General features: G+C 40.8%; 1 protein-coding gene across 1 annotated transcript in view; it reads right to left on the minus strand.

The window, feature by feature from the left end:
- The window catches only part of shank1 (SH3 and multiple ankyrin repeat domains 1), a 49105-nt gene that overhangs the window by 21426 nt on the left and 5167 nt on the right, over positions 1–22512 (minus strand). The window contains exons 2-14 of the mRNA XM_026325785.2: positions 16983–17186; positions 16524–16595; positions 16023–16131; positions 14133–14287; positions 13270–13437; positions 11717–11833; positions 11171–11248; positions 10322–10388; positions 9982–10148; positions 9059–9180; positions 8106–8254; positions 6637–6750; positions 6257–6332 (exon numbers count right to left, since the gene is read on the minus strand). Coding sequence (XP_026181570.1) covers positions 6257–6332; positions 6637–6750; positions 8106–8254; positions 9059–9180; positions 9982–10148; positions 10322–10388; positions 11171–11248; positions 11717–11833; positions 13270–13437; positions 14133–14287; positions 16023–16131; positions 16524–16595; positions 16983–17186 — 1598 coding nt within the window. The remainder of the gene's footprint in view (positions 1–6256; positions 6333–6636; positions 6751–8105; positions 8255–9058; positions 9181–9981; positions 10149–10321; positions 10389–11170; positions 11249–11716; positions 11834–13269; positions 13438–14132; positions 14288–16022; positions 16132–16523; positions 16596–16982; positions 17187–22512) is intronic.

Genomic DNA, 22512 nt, shown 5'->3' on the forward strand with positions numbered 1-22512 from the left:
CAGGGCCAAGCGACGGCCAGGAAGAAGAGAGGGAGAGGGAGAGGGAGAGATCCTCCTCGCCGCATGCCCCCATCGCCATTTCCTCCCCTCCCTCTCCTCCTCCTCCTTCTCCTGCTCCTTCTCCTTCTCGTCTTCCAGCGAGACAGCAGTGAGCGCGAGGCGCGAGAGAGGAGGAGGAGAGGAGGAAGAGGAGGAGAGAGAGATGGAAGAAGGGAGAGGGAGAGGGCCGAGCTCTCCCAGCCCCTTCATACTTAAGACAGAGAGAGAGGAGGAATGGGAGAGAGAGAGAGAGATGGAGATGGTTCGCTGTGACTGCGACACAGAGAGAGAGGGAGAGAAAAGAGGAGCAGGGGAGAGGGAGGGGGAACAAGGTGGCTTAAGAAAAAAAGAGAGAGAGAAATGAGGTAATTTAGAGAGAGGGTGAGAGGTGATTGAGTTTGTTCACAGGGGGCTTCATGCACAAACTCACACATTAACACACACACACGTACAGTCCAAACATGGATGCATTCATGCGATCAACACACACACAAGCACCATAACCACACACACTTTGTATCTTCTTCTTTCTCCAGCCTCCTCTTCATCCATCTCCCCTTGCTCCTCCACTTCCTATAGAGTATATGTATAGTATTCACTCTACCTATCTGTCACTGTCATGATTCCCCATTCATAAAAATGGATGTGACTTAGATAAGTGTACTATACAGTATAATCACATGTGGAATATTTCATCCAAAAAAGGGGGATGGCAGGAGGCTCTTGGAGTTTAAATGACTAAGAAGGTATCATCATCATCATCATCATCATCATCATCATCATCAATATGTGACATTATGATAAAAGACAAGTCCAATTATTATAAAACATCACACTAAAGGTTACAGAAGCCAATTTGCTCTTATTTGGGTAAAAATAGATTAGATCCTTCTGGAGCCTCTGCTGATGTCCTTCTCCTGCTGTTATTGACCCCACGTGCCTTTAAATCACACTTTCCTAACCTCACCCACATTTCTTTTATCAACAGCTTCTAACATGCACTCACACACACACACACACACACACACACACATACGCATACACACACTCTTTCCTCACATTATCTGTAAACAAAGCATGAATGAGAGGGTAGAGCCAGGGAAGGGGGATGGGGGGGAGGGGCGGAGGGAGGAGACGCATCGACGCAGACAGGAAGAGGAGATAGGACAGAGAAACAGCTGGCAGATGAGTGGCGGAAGGAGGAGGAAGAGAAGGAGGGTGGGGAGGGGGAGAGAAGTACAGATTCTGTCAAATAGGCACTCACATCATCTCTTAGTCTGTTTCCTTCCACGTATGTCGAAGCTGTCGTCCGTCGACTTGCCCTTCCTCCCTCCTTCCTTTCCTCCCTCTGTCTTTCTCTCTCTCTCACCCTCTTGTCTCCCTGCTGCATTCGAGGATGATCACAGCTCTTGTCCTCTCTCGTCTCACATCTCTGCCTTTTTGTTTTTCTCCCTGCATGTCAGGCTATACTGCTGTGATTCTGTGTGTACAGTATGTGTGTTTGGGTGTGCATGCATGTGTGATGAGAAAGAGAGGGAATGAAAAAAAAGAATGAAAGACAGAGAAAGAGAGGTGGGGGAGGAGCGAGGAGAGTATACAGACAGAAGGTCCACATGATTGTGTGTTTATGTGTATCTGCATGTCTGCCTTATGTATCAACTATGGGTGGGTCGACCTAAACAAACACCTTTCGACGCTCTTTCTCTTGTTGAAAGCTTCAAGCAGAAAGTCACAGAAGTTTGAGCAACATGAAAAATTGTGTCAATAAACTGTTCTGTTACGTTCACACAATCAAGAAGCAATGCATGTGACAACAAACCATCCAAAGCAATGTAGAGCAGAGTGCTCTGCCTCTCTCCACTAAACTGCATCCTTGCCCATCCTTATTTGACCCACTGTTGGCCCAATAGTGGCTTCATGTGGCAGAGCAGCAGCATGTACTGATTGTAGACATTTACTCTGTGCACCTGTGGCAATAACACAGACAGTAGCTGAACCATCAGTTTATAGCTCTCTCCAGTATCTCTATTAACAACAGGCAGCATTATCTCACAACCATGTGCTTGATATATATATATATATATATATATGTGTGTGTGTGTGTGTGTGTGTGTGTGTGTGTGTGTGTGTGTGTGTGTGTGTGTGTGTGTGGTCAGTTTTCAGCAGGATATGCAAAATAAAAGATCAGATAAGTTCTTGTTCAATGAAATGTATTTGGCTCTCTGCTCTTTTGATAATTAATTTGAGCAGCATAAAGAAACGCACTGGCAAACCTTGCAAGTCCTACACAACTACAGAACTACTGTAAGTACAAGTTTTCAGTGGTCACCAAAAACTGATGAAGACCGGAGTCATTACTAAAAGTCTGTGTCTGAAATCACCCCCCTCATTTGCCCCTGTCCCATTTATTACACATTCAGCAGTTTTGATCAATAATAAGCTGTAAAGATTAAAAAATCACCTTGTGTCATCATTTACAGGTGTAGAGTCAAAGAATGATCATTACGATATGATAAAAAGTATTTTCAGCACGCGTGTTTTTGTTGTGTACGTGTAGCTGAATTGACCTGTTTCTTAATGTTTATGTTTTCCTTATTTGCACTTATGTTTTTCTAAATGTATTTTTAAAGCGAATCATTTCTCCATTTACTCAGATTTTGTGCGTGTACAACAGTTTCCTTAGGTTGCAGTGTACTGGTGGCAATGAGATCATCAATCGATGTGTATGAAAGAGTTCAAACATACTGTTTTATTAACAACTTAAGGCTAATATTTTCACCTAAGTGTTTAAAGCTTTGTTAGCACCCGAATATATAAAGCAGGTCTCACCCCAACTGGCTGACCGGCCTGAATTTTGCTATTGAAGTCATTAATACTATGTAAAAATGAATACCATGCAAACAAACAAACAAACAAACCAGGAAATGTGGCGAATATACAGCGATCGAAAGAAAAAGGCAGTGTGATAGGTAGAATCAGAAGGGAGGACACATGTAAGGTATGCTGAGAGTACAAAGAGGCAGGGTGATTAAAATGACATCTGAGTTGGCGGGGCATGACAGATGTACATAAAAGCTCTCCATTTGTTAGTCATTTGTCACTGCCAGTTCCCAAGTCACCATTTCCCTCAGCCCTTGCATTCTTGTTAATGTAATCGCCACACCATATTATCACTTTAAAGCAGTTTATCTTGCTGACTGCTGGGTTTTGGTTATCGCACCTTATTATAATGTCACAGTTTGTCCTGTGTCAGGCTACAAAATATATCCAGCTGCCAATAACAGGCAGTGGCTGAGGATCAATGAATGGCAGAGAAGATGACTCTATTTATTACAGATTAACCAATATGTTGGGCTAATGGGAGGCATTTATCAAAAAGATGAGTATCAACCTTCTTCAATCTTCATCTCTAAAACTTCACCGTACCCTCAGTCAGTTTCAGACACTGCAGTCTAGAAATTCTGTAAAAAAAAAAAAAAAAATTAAAAAAAAAAAAACTGCTTCAACTTCCCTAAAAGTGAGACAGCAGAACTTGTGATAAAAGAAATAAATAAGAAATAAAAAGGTTTGAAATCACTGGGAATAAAAGGCAAGATGTGTTAATTTACGATGCTCAGAGGGTTTGCTGCTACAGCCTCACCTGGTCACCTCTCCACACAGCTCCATTTAAACATTTAACATACTGCGATTCTCACTTTCTGGCAAAGTTACGTAAGTTCACTTTAAGCGGTATGTTTAAGGGTTAAATCGTTGGTCATTATTTCACGATGAAATCCTGGTTGCCCCTGGTAAAAATGATTATCTAATGATTACCAACTTCTTTGTCTTCCTGGCCATTTACAAAACAAAATCTGCATCTACATAGCAGCCAGCACAGATGAGCAAAAAATCAAAAATGTAAATGTGAAATCCATTTTTGAAATTCTACTGTAATTTGTAATGTGACACACTTTGGGAGCGGAACATACTCTGATTTAAAGAAAGATCAACCAATACTGACTAACGCAGTTTTATCTACGAAAAGGCTCTGCAGCTGCATAACCTGCTGAAACTATTCCAACAGGCCAATGTTCAACATGTTCAGCCTTAGTTTAGCATGTTAGGATACTAGCAGTTGCTGATGAGCACTGAATACAGTATAGCTACATCTGCCAAAGTGGTGGACCGAGTCTGATCTGCTATTTCACCCTGGTGCTTGCACAGAACAACAATGCATGGGTCTATTTTTAGCCATCTGTAAACACAAGATGCATTCGTTCTTCATCCAAACTCTTCACCCCTCTTTTCAACCCTCCTCTCCCTTCGGAGTGCCCTTCACTGTCTGACCTCCAGATGGAGACACAACGGGGGAGACAGGGTGATAGAAGGAAAATTAAAAAGTACAGGGGGGTTAGCAATACAGTGATGAATAGAAAGCGAGGGAGGGATGCAGAGATGGTCAGGAGAGCTGGCCAAATACAGAGGAATGAAAGGAGGAATAGGTGAGATATTACATGTAGTGATAAAGGCTGTGAAAGTAGGCCCATGTGAGGGCGGCTCTGAGTCAGCCGTGCCCGCCTGGCCAAACAGTCTCCATCAGTGCTGCAGTCAGTACACAATGCTTTAATTATCCATAATGCGTGTGCCTGTGTGTGCATACAAACATATGTGTGTGAGTTTGCATGGTTGAGTGGTCGCTTGCATGAGACGTCACTGTTGATGAAAAGCATGTTAATAATACATGATACTATGCGTATGCAGGAGAGAAACACAGTCTGAGAGAGGAAAAACACATGACAAGAAAAAAATGAAAGCCTGAAAAACAAAGTTAAGAAATCATAAAGACTAATGATGAGATAGAGAAGGGAAAAAAGAGAGAAAGGGAAAGAGAGTTAGGGGCAAGATTTAGTGTAAATAATACATGTGTTTGATAATGCTTTTATTTCTATGTAAATAATTCTCTCCGCTCAGTCCACGTCCTGGACAATGAAATGAATTTGCCTCAAAGCAACACCGGGTTCACCATGATGCAGAAGCAAGGCGTTAAAGGGAATGACATGATGTTAGCCTGAGTTGACGAAAAGACGTCGCACACCCAAAGTCATTACAGCACAGTTTTTCCCCTCTCACGTGTTGTAAAAACGACTTCCATAGAAAAATAGCTCTGTAAGACCGAGTAAACTGGATTAGGCATTAACACAAAAACATAACGGCGCTCTAGTAAAAGAATTCCAGCTTCTGATCTGAGCTTGTGTGTGGCTACTGCTACAGGGATCCTGTAATACATATGCATCAGTTCATAGTTAGGCCATCAAAGGCAGTAATGATGACTCGGTGAGTTCATAAAATTGGCCAACACAAGGGAATTTAAGGCTTTGTCATTAGAATGGTCTGAAAGGATCTCAACCATCACTGACAATTTCAGACCCACTGAAAACTGCAGCCTGGCAATGCAGCTGCGTACCTCACAGCCAAAAGGCATAGAAAGGAAGGACTTTACTCTAAAATCCTAATACATCTGTGCCTTGGAGATTACTGCAGCACGAAAGCAACCAGATCAGCTTCTACACCTGAGGCGGTAGACCCTCACACATCATCATCCTACCGCATGAATCACACAGCACATCACATCACACTCATCAAAGTGCCACTGGAATCACTACATGAATCATCTAATCTGGAGAGATGTGTGCAGTTTGTTAGTGTACAAACAAATCCCCTGCCAGCATGTGCTGCGTGTCTAAACATTGAGAGAAGTTGGGTCGCAGTGAAAAGCTCATCAGTTTGAATTCCAGTACCCACTGGGAGGATGGAAACATCAAATCAACATAGTACCCCAGCAAATTACCCCTCATTTCCCCATAGAGCTGCTCAGAGGCCAAGAGTAGGAAACAGTGGTTGTCATGTCCAACAGCCTGAATGTCAAACTGACCTTCCTTTAACCTTTATCTGGTCCTAATGTCACAAGAATAATGTAAATCTGTCTTCGGTCAACCCAAGTGCAACAACGTAACCCTGTGCTCAGCTTAAACGCCCCTCGGCTAGGCGAAGTACCACTCTGGTGTGACATTCCCTCATATGAACTCTACCACTAACCCAGTGAGGAGAAGCAGAGCCATTTATTCAGTTATGCCTCTGCTGCTTAATGAATCTGGGCACACCACTGCTCCTTGGGATGAAGCTCGCAGTTGTTCAGTTGCACTGAACATCAGTGATGGCTGGAGGCAAGGCAGCTTACCTGGGAGCATCAAAGCTGTCATAGGATCCCACAGTGTAATGGCGGAACAGCCTTTTAGCTCGTTCTCCACGGCTCTCTGAAACACAAAATCACAGGTTCGTCAGTGAGGTTGCACCTTGCTTACAATGCTAGATTCACTGCACAACTCTGAAAGTGAATGAAAGAATGTAGTCTTTAATTTCCTTGGGGAAATCTAGTATCTTAACTCATTGTCAGGTGTGTGTGAGTAGTAGCTAAATATTCAGAGGAGGTTAAATGTGAAACTCCCTTTTCAACAGTGTTTTTTTCCCCACTGAGGTGATGCTGGGTGTTTTTCAGGATGAGCCTGCTGTGTGTGTGTGTGTGTTTGTTCATAAACGTGTGTGTCGGGCTGTAGTCACCTGATCGGTTGTCTTGGCTTCGAAGCATCACTTCCTCCACACAGTCGGAGGGGAACCAGCCTGTGCGGCCCCTGACCGTCCCCTCCCAGTATCCACCCTCGCCAACACTCAACACTGCGTGGGGGGGCAGGAAAGAACAGTATGTCAGGAAAAAAAAAAAAAAAAAAAAAGACAACTCAACACACACCAACACACACAGATACAAATGAGGAATGAACACGCAAAAAGAAAAACAACAATATACAGACAGAAAAGCAATAATATAGACACACACGATCATGCAAACCTCCTACATACTCACCAAGACATACATACCTGGCGACACCTTAGACTCACTCACAAACACACACATATTCATACCTGCAGACATTGAATACAAACATATATAGATACCTTACACTCATGTTAGGACAGGACCATTTTACAAACTCATTTAAAGAGACGTCTGTCCTGGGTACTGTTCTGTGTCAGGGACCTATAGTCTCTCTTTACACCTGGTGTTAACATGCATCTACTCTCAGACATAAGACATTTTGTGATTTGTAAAGTATTTTTTAAGTTTTGTTCAATTCTATTCGACTCACTGTTTTTTTCCAAGAGGTTGCTTACAGTGGTAGTTCGACATTTTGGCAGACATGCTTATTTATTTTCCTGCTGGGAGTAATATGAGAAGATTGATATCAATCCCTCCTCCGTCTGTTAAATATGAAACTATACCCATCAGCTGCTTAGCTTAGCTTAGCACAATGACTGAAAACAGGTGGAAACAGCTAGCCTGGTTCTGTCCTAAGTTACCATCAATTTAAAAGCTAACCAGTATTGTTGTGGTTTTATAAGAAGTCTTACCTAACTCTCAGCAAACAAAGCCATGTCAAATTTTTGTATAAAGTTATGAAGTTATCCACACACACAGGTAATTTATGCAAAAAATAAATACAGAAAAGTTGTACCAGAGCCAAAGGGAAAGTGATTAAAATGAGTCATGTGGCGTGTAAACAGGTATTAGTTTGGCAAAACATCAGCAATGAAACCTTAAGATGGCGATGTTTATTCTGGATGATTGCATTAGCTGTGGTTTTTGTCATCGCTGGATATTTTATTAATAATAATAATAATAATAATAATACAATTGCCATTGTTTTCCATTGAAGTATTAACTAACGCTACTTAGATAAACTAAATTTGGGATGCAGTGTCCAAAATACTTCATCAGGCAGCTAAATAGTTAAAAGCTGCTAATTAAATCTCACCTCTGAAACTGTCCTGCTGTCAGCAGCTTCACTGTGTTTCATTACAGACCGCTCATGTTAGTACCAGGTGTAAACAACACCACAACCACTGACTCACAATCAGACACATACTTTGAATTCATATGGAAGACAAAATGCAGCATTAGGCTCCAACACACACACACACACACACACACACACACACAGTATTGCGACACACATGCATGTGCATATACTAACCTTTGACCCTGTCTCCCTTGTTGAAGCTGATTTCTCGCTCCCCCTGGGCAGAGTGTGCTCGAGTAGCTACAAAGACTCGTCCTGGGACGGCGCTGTAGAGGCGTCTCCGCTGGCCCCCGGTCTGTGCAGGGGTACTGACAGGAGCAGGCCTGGATGGGAGAAAGGGAGAAAGGAGTAGAACATGGGACAGGCAGAAACTTAAAAAAATATATTTTAAAAAAATCCTTTGGCTAAGTAGCAATGCCACTCTAGAAATTCCTTCATTATAAGTGGAAGTCCTGACTGTACTTAATAAAATTATATAATGTCATACATTAAATATTAAAAGTGAAAGTGCTTGTTGAGGCCTCATATGAGATTATTACATATCAGTGAAACTGGTTTAGGTGGATCTATATTGAAGTATTTTATATACTGGTGGTTTATTTTATAATATTTTATTAACTAGTTAACTTGTGAAATGTTTGGTAAATGAAATCTTCCTCTCCAAAGTAACGAAAAAATTAATTAGATTGATAAGCAGAAGGGCAAAATACACATAATTTAATGGATGTATAAATATTCAAGTACTGTACAATATGGTAAGGACAATAAGTACAGTACTTGATGTATTTAGTTACTTTACAGCACTAAGTGACTAAATTAGTGAATCCATCACTTACACTTTTTGACAGAGAAAAGAAAAACATTACTACATCTTCTTATTGAGTCACACCTTTATTTCATTTTCATTTCAGGAATGAGTTAGTGAGTTAATAACATATATATAACTGACTTAACTGCACAAAACATGCACAAAGTATTTCAGGCTGGAAAATTAGCTAATTCAACACAAAAACATTCAAAGGCCTAACTTGAAAAACTGGAAAATGACATTTACAGATTAATCATTTAAGACTTAGACTTAGGTAAAACACATTTGTTATTGTTGTTCAGCGTCCTTCTCCACTCACCCCTGTCTCCGACTCTGTCTGCTCCGGTCCTCCTTGTCTCCGATCCTTCCTCGGGAAGGGGACCGTGTCCTCGCCCCTCTAGGACTGCTGGAGCTCCGCAGGGTACCAGTATGTTTATAGCCCTAAAAAAAAATACAGAAGGGGCAAAGGGAAAGATGTTTGAAGGTTACCATGTGTATTTCTTTCATCAGTCCTTTTAGGGATGTTCTAAATTATCTGCAAAGGGTCTGTATATATTATGTACCATTACCATTACAGTTAGGAAAAACACTTACATTTTAATCATTTTGTAATGCATTTGTCTACCAAAGCTGTGTATACACACATACAAACACACATACATCCAACTGCATTACTATAAAATTTAAGGTTGTGATGAAAGGATTGTTTTATTAATTTACTCAACATAAAGACGATGGTAACGAGCGCCTGTGACTTCGGGATGTCTTTTCTGCCACATTGCACAAAATAACTGAACTGCATGGATCTGGATGGCTTATGAGAAAAACAAAGAAATAGGGGCTACAATTAGCAGTGTTCACCACTAGAGGTTGATAAAGGACGTCCATTATATTACATTGTATTATGCCCCTTCAAATTTTATTGCATTTGAATAAATTGTTGGGATGCAGCTGCTCAAGCCTCCACCTGTCCACTGGAAATATTGATTATCTGGGTGTTACCCATTTCTCCAAACTGTCAGGATTAGAGAAAATGATGAATCTACCCTATACCTTTTTTCAATGGAAGAATCAAATAACTATAATTAAACCAACAAATGCATCAAACTTCCAACAGTATTTTTAATATATACGCATAATGGCACAAACTCAGTATATCCATTTCAAAATAGATTCTGAGGTGATATTAATTTTTTAAACCATAGCTTCCAGTTTCAAGACCGTAAACTCTGAACCTCACACCTGCACAGAGACAATGTTGGTCCCTGGGGCATTGGGCACTGCCATCCAGTCAGGCAGATTCATACTGCTGTCACTATTGGCGCGCAGAAAGGGATGAGGGGGTATCGTCAGCGTTCGGGCACTCTCCCGCCTCTGGGGGGCGTACTTTGGAGACTCGACAAAGGGAACTGGGAAGTGAGGGGACAGAAGTTAAACAGTTAGTGTGGTAGAGTGCGATACCTTATCTTATATTATTTTATGTTATTTCGGTCAACACCATGTCGTCCTTGTAACATTACAAATCATTACACATTTCAAAACTAGGGTAAAAAAAATATACACCAGACTCCTAACTACTTACCCACATCTGTGTCCCGGTGGTTTTTGATAATTTCTCCCAGCTCAAAATGACCGGACATGACAGCCACCTGCAAAACAAAAAAAGAAAAACACAAATACAAAGAGGGGTAAAAAATTGATCAGTGTTTCAGTGGTATTTAAGTAGCTGTTCACATGTTTTCACTGAAGCATTATACTTATATATACTTATGCATATTATACTGTATACATTAATGAAACATATATAATTTTGTTGGCACTCTAAGCAGGCCTGTCAAACTAATGACTTTTCAGGTAATGGACATTAGATTTGTGATTGTGGCCTGTTTCAATTACATTTGATATAAACATTTAAATCATTTCCTTAATGCAACAAAAAGAGTTCTTGTAATTTTTGCTTTGTTCAGGTTAGGTTTTGGCAATTTTTTTCACATTTGTACATCTGATTCTACTTTCATATCCCAGCAATATGTCTACAAAGATTCTCAGATTTAAGTTTTCTCACATGAAAACATACATTTTCTTTGAACCAATGCACAAACGTTTCTTCCTAAAGCCAAAAACACAGGTGAATACACGATGCAGCACATTTTAATGTGTTCTCCCTATTGCCTTCTTTCTTGTTTCCTCCCTCTTTTACACATACAACAGATTGTCTCAGCTGGCTTTTTCTGCACTGACAGAGTTAATGTATCCAGATTAAGAGGTCACACGCAACTCTGCCACCTGGGACCTCTGTGTGCATCGTAGCACAATAATGGTTTAAAGTGAAATTAGGCCCTGGCACTTTCTGCTACGTTAACTTAATAAGACACTAAACCATACAACCACCCAACATGCATAATTACCCAGCCAGGCGCTCAGCCATTACCTGAAAGGGGGTCTGCCCATTGTTATTCTTTGTGTCTTTATTTGCTCCCCGGTAGAGCAGAATTCGTGCACAGCTTTCCTGTAAAACCAGTGGTGATTAATGTACAATATATTTATCATAAGATAAAAAAGTTTCTAATTAATGCTTGACATAGAAATGCACATAATGTGTTCAGCTTTACTTGTGTTGTGTTTTGTTACTGTTAACATGTTGAATATTAAATACAGAAAATTCTAAGAAAAATCCTTTTTAAGGCAAAGTCAGGGGGCAGTTCAAGAAAGCTGTGTAAAAGGGAAAGTTCATATGGTAGAAATGTCTGGTCTGTCATGTAGAGATTCAGGCTGCTATCCCATTCAAATTTCTCTTATTTCATCTTTACCAGGAAGATACATACTTTGTTCTCAGGTTTCAGGATAACAAATCTAAAAAGATGGCTAGATTATTTAACAAAGGTAAAGAGCATTTAATGACTTTCACCTTATGAAAGGGTATGTTTAAAGAGCTAAGGTGTTTCAGCTGCATTTTCTGTACTCTGTGTGTGACTACCTTGTTGTATAAAGCACAGATGTGCAAGGCAGTGTTTCCAGAGGCATTTTGGGAGGAGGAATCCGCCCCATAGAAGAGGAGGTGCTCCAGATGCTGCGAGTTACCATTCTGACAGGCCTGAGGATAAACATGTAGAAGAGATGGAAAGAGAGAGAGAGAGAGAGAGAGAGAGAGAGATAGAGGGCGAGAGGAAGTGGAAAAGCAATGCATTTAGCAACAAAGGAAACAGAGATTGCGGTGAAAAGAACAAGATGTACCAACGGTGAAGGAGGGAGGTTGTAATGTAGATGTTTAATAAAGAGGACGGCGAGGCGGAGAGGAAAACAAGGATGAGGAAGAGACAGTGACAGAGAGAGAGAGGAAGAAGGTGACAGGTATAAAGTGATACCACATTTAATGAACACCACCGCCAAACTCAGAAGGCGAGAAAACTCTGAGAGAGCACTGGTGCGATCCAATAATAACAATAATCATAGTTAGAACAATTACAGTCTTAATATAGACACATAGATACTGTAGGCACATTTAGCAACGTCACACAATTAATAACAACAGCACAGATGTTTCCTTTTTCTTGCTGTTCAAATTTGTTTATACATTTAACCTGCACACAAGCCTATTATGGCCACATTATCCTTCCATTCTTTTCTTTTCTTTCTTTAACTTATATAAATAGTCCAAAGTGAACTGGGTTTAGCTGCTGGCATCAGTACTTCAGTACAGCCACATAGAACAGAAAAGGTTTTCACTTTAGAGCTTCAAGCCAATACAAATCTGGCTGAACGTTTGTGTGAACTGGAGTGGAGGAATTTCGGTTGGACCTTTTTGGGCATAAGACTTTTCTTTTTTAGATAAAAAAAAAAAAGAATAATCTCAGTACAAATGGTAAAGTTATGAGTCAAATCTCACTCGACAGGCAAACACAGGCAGTATAAGATGGAGAACATAAGTGGCCAGAAGAGCTGAAGAGACAGATACTGATGAAGTGTGGGTGATCACACTGTAATGAAGAGTGTGATACCTTTATTCTCCTCCTGGCCTCGCCTGTCCACTTCACTGCTGTAACGTGAGGTCACAGCAGCAGTATGGGTGGGATGAAACATGAAAGATGTCCAAGAAAAAAGGATGTGCAGGTGCAGTGTTTCAAGGCATGAATGATTTCTGACAAAGACACAGACACTCTTCATATGAGACAGAGAGTACACTGGTAGTTTACAAAAAGGATGCATGCACACTTACAAAATACAAACAAGAGAAACTAAAACTGCAAACATCCTGAGGCAGGAACTTCTAGTATCACATCTCCCAAATAGAAACAAATTAGGCCACTGACCCTATTAAATTGAATGATTTTGCCCCAAGCATCCTCTAACAGAGAGTGTTTCTATTGATTTAGTGCTACATTAACCAAACACATCACATCAGAGGTGGTAGAGAGAAAAAACCTTTTATTTTTTGTGATTTATTCAGATTAAACTTCAATGTTCTCTTTATTTTTTGAATATCTAATCTATAGAAAACCCCTAATAAAACCGTCTGATGAGAGTGTGTACCTGATGTGTCTCGTCCCAGCCGTTCTCGTCCCTGATGCCCAGCTTGGCGCGGTGGAAAAGCAGCGTTTCGCAGCAGGATGTGTCGCCTCCTGTCAGCACAGTGTGGTACAGCGGCGTCAGCCCTCGCCGGTCCTTATAGTCTGGAGATGCACCCAGAGATAGCAGGACCTGCAGGGCAAGACAGCAGAAAGGTTGAACCTCATGTACTTCCAGTGATGAAGTAGCCTGATAAATACTGGAAACACAGGATTTATTAATTTTATAAGTTAAAAAAAGGCAGCAAAAATATCTAAAAGTAGTTTCCAACTTCAAGTCGAGGAACATTCATGGACATTTAAATCAGGATAGAGTGAATTCTGCATTCAGTCGGAGTCTGCTGTAAGTCTTTATGCCATTTAGAGACTGTTTCTTTTCAGGAACCATGAGCTCTGACAATGTAAAACATGTTATTATCTCCCCCTGAATGAATTCCTCTATGCAGCTACCTGGATTCTTGGTAATTTAGGAGATGAAAATCTTAAACGCCTAAAATCTAAATGCTCTAAACACTGTTAAATTTGAATTTGAATCTTTTTTCTCTCAGCCTGAATAGATTTTTTTGTTCATTGTGTGTTGTGTGTTTTGTGTGTGGGTGGGTGTGGACTGCTGTGTGGGAGGGTCTGTTTATTCTGTCCTCAGCTTGTTTACTTATATGGTAACACAAACGAGGATATAACTGTATCAGTTTCAGGGCAAATATCCATCTCCCAGTTACCGGTGTAGGTAGGTTTTTACTCCTTATACAGCATGACAATGAAAACTCATTATCTGTTATGGTTAGATAACAGCATTTTATAAAAGAACAACAACGTGGGAAGGTTTACCAGCAGAGCTGTATGGCGGTGGCCCCGAACAGCCTTGTGTAGTGGTGTGAGTCCATCTTTGGCACGGAAGTCAATATGAGCACCTCCTTCCACCAGGACCCGGATGGCTTCACCTCCACCTGGTTCACACTGCACTGCCAGGGACAGTGGGGTCTCTGGAGGGCATATTCAGGGCATTAGGATGGTTCTAGAGCAAAGTCAAATTATTTGGGAGCCACTGGAGGAAGAAGAAAAACAGTATGAGTCCATGAGTCTTTAAGACCATGAATATCTCTACTAAAAAAATCAAAATTTGGTAAGATAGAAAATAGTGCATTTACTTATTTGTGTTTGCATTTATGGATCATAATAACTGACGCATTATTGTGTAAGCATCATTTTAATGATGCAGATGGTAGAGATGTAGCTAATTTTAATTACATGATGCTGATATTAACTAAAGCAACAAAGAAATTCAATAAATAAAATAAAAACAATGCTGTGTCTAACATCATTAAAAACACTAATCACAACGTGTTAACGTGTTCCCACTGACAGAGCGCTGGCTGCCATGGTGACACAGCTTCTGTAGCTCTCAGGTACAAATAATTCGGGGGATGTTTTCATTACACTTTCTCCGAAGTTACCATGTCATGATGACTTGAGCATGCCTATTTAGCAGCTCTCTAGGCAGAGATGGAAGTAAGCCCCTCCTGACAGGAGCCATGCTGAATATGGCAGAATTATCTCATGTCCTGTTAAAAGCTTCCAGCTTCTGGGAAGCATGTGGTGAGAGATTCAGCGAGACAGTCAGGTCAAATGTGTTAACAATGTGGGGAATAACCTACTGCTGCCACTGCCAAAGTAGCCAGCAGTAATCCAGCGTAAGATTTGTATGCACTGTCTCCCACACATGGTGTGAGTACAGGATGTTCATGAAGAGGGAACAGCAGGGCTCTCTGTTGCCCCCCAGTGTTGTGCAGTGGAAATGTGTTTCACACCAGTGATGACAGTCTGTGTTTTGTGTTTTGACACTTGCTCCCAGAGCGGCTGGAGTGGCACAGAGCAGCACACCCAAACTGTAAATGAACCGTCTGCTAACCCCCACCCACACACACACACACACACACCCTCACACACGCACACACACACGCACACACACACACACACACACCCCACACCCACCCATGAGCAGTAACAGGATCTGAGAAAAGCCACCAAATTGTGAACAGCACTGGCTCACATCGTAGACAAAGTGTTAGGCCAACATACTGCAGCGCTGAGGGCAGAAAAAGGAGGGGGAGGTTTGCTGTTTGCAAAGAGTTTAGAGGTCGAGTTTATACAGCAGAGCCATAGGCCACATAGCTGCTGGGCACCAGAAGCTAATTCAGCCATTCGGGGATGTTGAATCTCAAATGCACATTTATACTGTGCATGCGATGGTACAGTGTAACACTTTAAAAAGGGTCATTATATGAGATGACATGATGAACAGTCAGGCTAATTCAATAAAGTGGCAGGCAGATCAACTGAGAACGTGTGGGTGTGGAGAGAGATGTACAGCAAACTGTATATGGAGGTGTGGATGAAACAAGCTGAAGCACAAACACTCAGGCATGTTTCAGAAGTAAAGCTACTTTTACATTATGTATTTTATTCAAATAACTAAACGACTGTCAAGACCAAAGTGTTGTTGGAATCGTTCTATGTTTAAAAGATTTGTGTTTTTTATCACTCCTAATTATTTTTATATTTCTCATGAATGTGATTATTTTGATTTGTACACTACATATAACTATCTAATAAATTGTAAGTCAAGTATGTGGTCTATGACTATTATTATGCATAGATGACTCCATGGGTAGTGAGTTAAGTGAATCAAGCTGAGATAAGCTCTGTGGCACTACTTACCACCAGTGTCAGGGTCCTGGTAGTTGGGATCAAGGCCCTTGTCTATGAACTTGGCCATCTTGTCCACAGCACTGGTCTGGATATAATCCATGAATTTCTTTAAGCTGGCCTGCACGTGGAGAGAAGAGCTGTTGCATTACAGAGAACCAATTAAAAGTGGGATTTATCTATAAAAATTCATCCATGTTTGTGTTGACGTTTGGATTAAGTGCATACAATACAATACATACAATTTTTCATCTGTTTTATTGGTTTGTCTAGACTTATGTTTATTCATATAACCTTATTTATTATTTCATACATTTATGAAACATGAATGTTAACTTTTTGTGTCTTGGAAATACTGACCTGTAAATATTACAGTACAGCAAACTACAGTGCATTTATAGAATTAAAGAACAGAGTAACACATTGCAACCCAGTCAGGAATGAATGGAAAACATGCACGAGTTGACACACACATGCACATACGTCCACTTTCAGGACAAATTGGGTTCATACCTTAGTGTGCAGTTTGGCCAGTTGCTTCTCATCCAGATTGGTCTGCTTGTACACCCTGGTCTTGTAACGAAACTAAACCCAAAGGAGAAATAGATGAAAGAAACAAAGAGTTAATCCAAACGCTGAGGGCCTTTGTCCTCAATTATCTTAGCTTTTGGCCTAGATCCACAAAATGGGGCCTGCAGACTTATTGTACAGAGATGTTTTATCTGGTTTGCTGTATAAACATCCTCTCTAACCTCAGCAAAGACAAGATGTCAATGAATCAGACCTGCTTTAGTGAAGTTTAAAGACGGTTTAGAGTCTCCACTGAGTCATGATATAGCAGGCAAAGTGACTGTACAGATTAGATAAGAGATTAACAAGTGTAGAACAAAAACAGAGGCGAGAAGCTGAACAGTTCTGTTACCTAAAAACCTTCCCTACAATCATATAGCACTGTGTCTTACAAGTGCGTACCTCCAAATATGGTACCCCTTTCTCAAAGGACTGTGGGTACTCTCTGAGCAGCCGCTCCTCCTCCAGGAACTTGGCATCGTGACCGTCTGTGGCAGGCTGGAACAGACCATAGTTCAGGACGTCCCTCAGTGATTCGGTCAGAGAGCACAGCACCTGCTGCTTGGCTTTCCATACTGTGGCTTCGGGGTTAAACCGCAAACATTTCTGCAAGAGATACAGAAGCAGGAGAAGCTCAGCAACAAAAGTGAGGAGCAAATCTAAAATGTGCAAAAGCCAAAATGTTTCTGAAGCAAGATGTTTAAACTTTCAAACACAGCTTTGCCTGAAGACCTCAAGATGCAATCTGCCGCATATGGGGTGAAATGGTCTGTAATGGTTTTGTGGGGGGCAGACCATCTGTGACTTCCCTGAGTATTTATGCCATAGTCTGTTTCATAGGGAAGTGTAACACTAAATACTTTTTACTTTTCAGACTGAGAGTTAACATAATAGACAACTGTGTATACAGACAAAATACAGCACAGTGGTTCCCAGCATGTTTGGCTTGGGTCTCCCTCAAACCTCCTAGATTGTTTCATTTAAATATCAGTCTAAAAACGTAAAAGTATCCACTACACACAATATACCATCATAAGCAGAAGTCAAACATATGAATATAGATTTTTATTACATTGATTTTTAATGGCGTATCTGTACACAGCTATATTTATATAGGTTCTAAGTAGTTTGCCCATCATCCTTTTCATTCCGTTAATTGAAAAGGTGACACTCAAACACATATTGACCTTTTTTCCCAGAGAGGCTAGGAGAAAAAGAAGACAAATTTTGTGCAGCAGAACATTCTTCTCATTTCCTGTCCCAAATAATCACCTTGTGACTCCAAACATTTGTCTTAAGACCTTTTAAAGAGACTGCCTCCATCCTAGCATACAATCCTGTGGCTCAGGATGCTCTCACTGGACTGACTGCAGCACACTGTGGCTGCTGCCCCTCTGAGCCAGCAGGGGGAGACAGCGCCGGAGTAAAAGTGGGTGACTCCTGGTGGCCTCAGTTAGGAGACAGGACATGAATGGCAGCTTGGTGCAGCTTTTAAGTGTCTCTGGTGAGATCATGAATGGCCATATTCATAACAGTTAGTCAGCAAAGTGGAACGTAACTGACTACACAGATGGTTGACAGAAGGTATTTGGCACTGCTCTCTCTCTCTCCCTCAATCTGCCTCTCCTTGCCCAGAGTGAAGTTGGGTTGTTTTCTGACCTTGAGGCAGCAGCAGGATGACTGGCCCAACGAGACTACAGGCATCCAGCAGGGATCCCTGCCTCTTACTGCATTACTGCATGGGCTCTTTGCTCTAGCCATCACGTCTCCTAACCGAGAACATTCGCTCTGTCATTTTCACTCATCTTAATTTCTTCACACAAGCACATAGAGACACATTTCTCACTGTGTGTGTGTGTGTCCTACAAAGAATGAGATAAAAACCCTGCACGGGGGTTTTGTGCAGAGGAGTAACATAACATTTTCTCCCTCTATTTTATTCAGTATCTCTGTTCGCGCACAGCCAACCCGGTTGCCACAGCAACCGGTTCATTAGTGGAGCAAGCTGCTTGTTGCCATAGAGACATCCCTGTGTTCCCTAGGAGATGGGGTACTGGAAGGGTGTGCATGTGGTTGTGATGAAGTGTGTCTTTCAGTGTGCATGTTTTTTGGGGTTTTTTTTTTTTTTAACCGTGTGTTTGCGTGTATGCGTGCATGTGTGTTACAGCAGTGTGGCAAAAGAGAACAGAGTAGAAGGAGGGGAATGTCTAAGACCGTGAGTATGATTGCAAAAGAGGATGAAGGGGTGTGTCTGTTTGTATTAGATTAGGTTTCCCACCACACACAAACCTACACACTGCACTTATGGTCCCATGAAAGGATGCAAGCAAACACTCCAAAATGAATCACAATCAAGACAGGGGGAAATGAAGGATAAGGACTCAGTTATCATGCAGGAGAAATACTCCCACAGTCAACCTGAGCAATTATAAAATACTAATAACTATCAGAAAATATCAGAGATGCAATATTGTATCATAACTTTACTTATGGCCTGAGACACTAAGAGTCTAGGAGAGTTTTCTGAGGTGGTGTTTACTGACAGGGTCATCATAGTGTCCTCACCTTTATCAGGCCTTCAAATCAACTGCTATTTCTTTCTGTAAACACATGGGATTTCCACTGACTCGCAGAATATTATAAATATTTTTAAGTGTTAATGCAATAACGGCAATGTAATAGTACAGTCTACTAATATCACTTACATGAATATAGTCCCAAGCAGTTTTACAACTTAGCCTCCAAAGGTGCACTTGCAGTCAGATTTCAGGAGCACCCTCTAGTGGGTAGAGAGCTCTGTGTGGAAACCCTTAAGACTAAATGACAACAGCAGATTTTCAGAAGGAATGACACAAATGAGATAAAAACACCAAATGCAAACACAGTGTGGAAGAAATGCTCTGATACTTAAATAAAAGCACCAGTAAAATAAAACACTGTTATTATAATAAAAGTCTACTACATATCTAATCCTACAAGATAAATTCACTGAAAGTTTTGTGGGGGAAAAGTGTTTGTTAACACTGAAGCATCAATGCATAAGTTGCATTTGTTGTATTTGGTCTGGGGGCAGCTTATTTAACTACTTTATATATAAGTACATTAATATACTGACTCCCAACCTAGAGGCAAGGATGCTCCACAGCATCACAAAACACATCTGCATGGTTTGTAAGGCAATTAAAGGCATAGAGAAGAAGAAAAATGAAATTGTGCTACAGAAATCATCTTTGCTTTCTGTAAAATGAGAGTTTTGTGGGGTTTAGATGGTTTAGAGGCAATAAGCTAAGCTGGAAATAAGACAAATAGACCCAACTAGCAATCCTGTCTCCAATAAGTTATGTTCTTATACTAATAATCTTCTTTACCCCAACAAGACATAGAATTTTAATGTTTTAGGAGAAAATGTGTTGAATATTTTGTATTGTACCTTATGAATTGAAAAGTAACTGGTAACTAAAGCAGTGAAATAAATGTTCAATGCATGAGTACTTTCCACCATTATCATAATTCATCCAACAAGCTGCAACTATTCAGTGAAAAAGATAAACCAAGCTTAGCATTTACAGACAGCCAAAGTAGTTATCTTTGTTTGCTATTGCAGCTCAGAGTGAGTAAATTATTCATTTTAACAGAAAGGTAGAGGCGGAACAGAGGATCGCCCACTGCTGTATGTACTTTGATTTTTCCACTTAATGTGCAGAGAAACACTTTCCTGAAATTCACCCGACACCCAGGACGATAGAATTTAATTTAAGGAGAACAGAAGAAACATACAGGTCACTTTGGCTTTTGGCAGTATTTACCACTCTGCTACTTACACATGCATCACTAATAACAACAACACTATAATATAACATATATTATACAGTTAGTGTAATATAACACCATGAGAGGAGCCATTTTCTGCATAATCATTACTTCTACCTTTTATACTTTAAGTACTGTATGTTTAAGTGGTAATACTTATGTAGTTGTGCACAGTCTGCACAACCAGAGTGTCAGGATAGTAGTGCAGCACATGTACATGCACTGAAAGTCTAGATTTTAGTTAAGTTTCATATGATATTTAGTTCAGCAAAAAAAAAAAAGTGTTTAATGCAGCTTTAGGCCCTTGTGTTGTGGTTTCATCATTATGCAGACCAGAAATTCTGTCTTGCCTCCTAAAGCTGTGATCACACTTTCCCACTCACATACACCCACTCACTCTGTCCATGTTGCTCTTTATCTTCCCCTGCCTATCTCTATCTTATTCGCCCTCCTCCTTCCCGCTCTCCATCTCTCTGTAACAGCTCTATCACTTATCTATGCAGAAATAAAAGTCGCTCTTCTCTCTCTCTCTCTGTCTCCTCTCCGTCTTCCAGCTCTCTCTATGTCTGTCCCTCTGGTCTTTTTCTGCAGGCCAAGTGCAGGGGGACTAGAAGCCTTTAATGAGATCTGTGGGGAAATAACCCCCCACCAAACACACACACTCATGCACACACATGGAGCCATGTTGGCATTTAGCTCAACTTCTCTCTAGCTCTCTCACTCTTCTGTCTCTTTCCCTCTCTTTAAACTCAGCCACCTGTTTCTCTCTACACCGGCTCACACAGAGAGTAAAATCATTTCTAGCATCCTGTCCTTTCTTCTCCTCTACTGTCTCGTCTCCTTTATCTTTCTCTCACGCTCCCATGCTGACCCTGTACTCTCCTCCTCTCATATTTCACGCTCTATCCCCTCAGTCCCTCTCTTCACCTTTCATTAACATACAACCTCTACACTTCTGTACAGAGGCACAATGGGCTCTGACTGTCTTGTAGACTGAGTAGTTTACATATCTTAACTAGGCACTGAAATATAAGTCTGTGTGTGTGTCTGTATTTCAGTGCAAAAGTGTTTGAGAGGGCAAATCCTGCCTGAGGGGGCTGCTGCTTATACTTCAGAGTTTGCGACAATTCAGCTCAAGTCAAACAGAGGAGGAAAAACTCATTTGTTTCATGCTGTTTAATGAGCTCGGCAGGCAAATGCCAACTTGAACGCATGTGCATGAGTGTGACAATCTAATAAACCTGCAAACCAAACTGCCTTGACGCCCTGCAGCGACAGGATCATATCAACGACTCGTGATACACAGATCTGACTGTCGCCGTGCACACGAGTGAGTTAATGGACCTGTGCATTTTTCATCAGCCACCAGTGTTAGAGGAAGGATCAATGAAGAGCATTAAGGTCCAGAAGCTCAGTAAACCCATGAATTACACTCGTCATGGTCACCAGTGGTGGGAGACGTGTTCAGATACTAAGCACAAATGGCCATAAGGTAAAATACCTATATGCTTTATGAATATTACTTTAGTAAAAACACAGATTATTATCAGCAAAATGTAAGTGCTCATAACACAGAGTGGTGGTTTAAGCTCTAATAATGTATAAATAAATCAAAAACATGAAACAAGTATGTAATAATTATCGCATTATTGCAAATAATGTTCTGCAATAAAATTTATAACATTTATATTTGCAAATGACTGTAGTATAAATATAAAGTAGGATAAAATGTAAATGCTTATCTTGAGTAAAGTACTTGAGTAAATGCACTTTCAACCAGAGTTTATGATTTGGAGGTCAAAGGATGTGTAGACATCTAACACTTGTATTGTATTGTATTATAGTGTTTCTGAAAACATTAAAGGTGCAGTAAGTGATTGTAATCCAGTACACTGTCAGATTCAGCAAATGTCTCCTCACGGTCTGCAAGCTGTCTGTGTGTGGGCTGGAAAAAAAAAAAAATCCATACATAGATACAGCTCTGTACATACAGCTCTGTAAATGGCACACAAATAAAATGCACAGGCCGTGCCACACAACACTGCTTCAGCCAATCAGCAACAGGGGCCGTTTGTGCACAGCAATCAGAGATATTACCTTGCCAACTTTTAGAAAAATATTT

The sequence above is a fragment of the Mastacembelus armatus genome, chromosome 8, assembly GCF_900324485.2.
Source record: "Mastacembelus armatus chromosome 8, fMasArm1.2, whole genome shotgun sequence".
Lineage (NCBI taxonomy): Eukaryota > Metazoa > Chordata > Actinopteri > Synbranchiformes > Mastacembelidae > Mastacembelus > Mastacembelus armatus.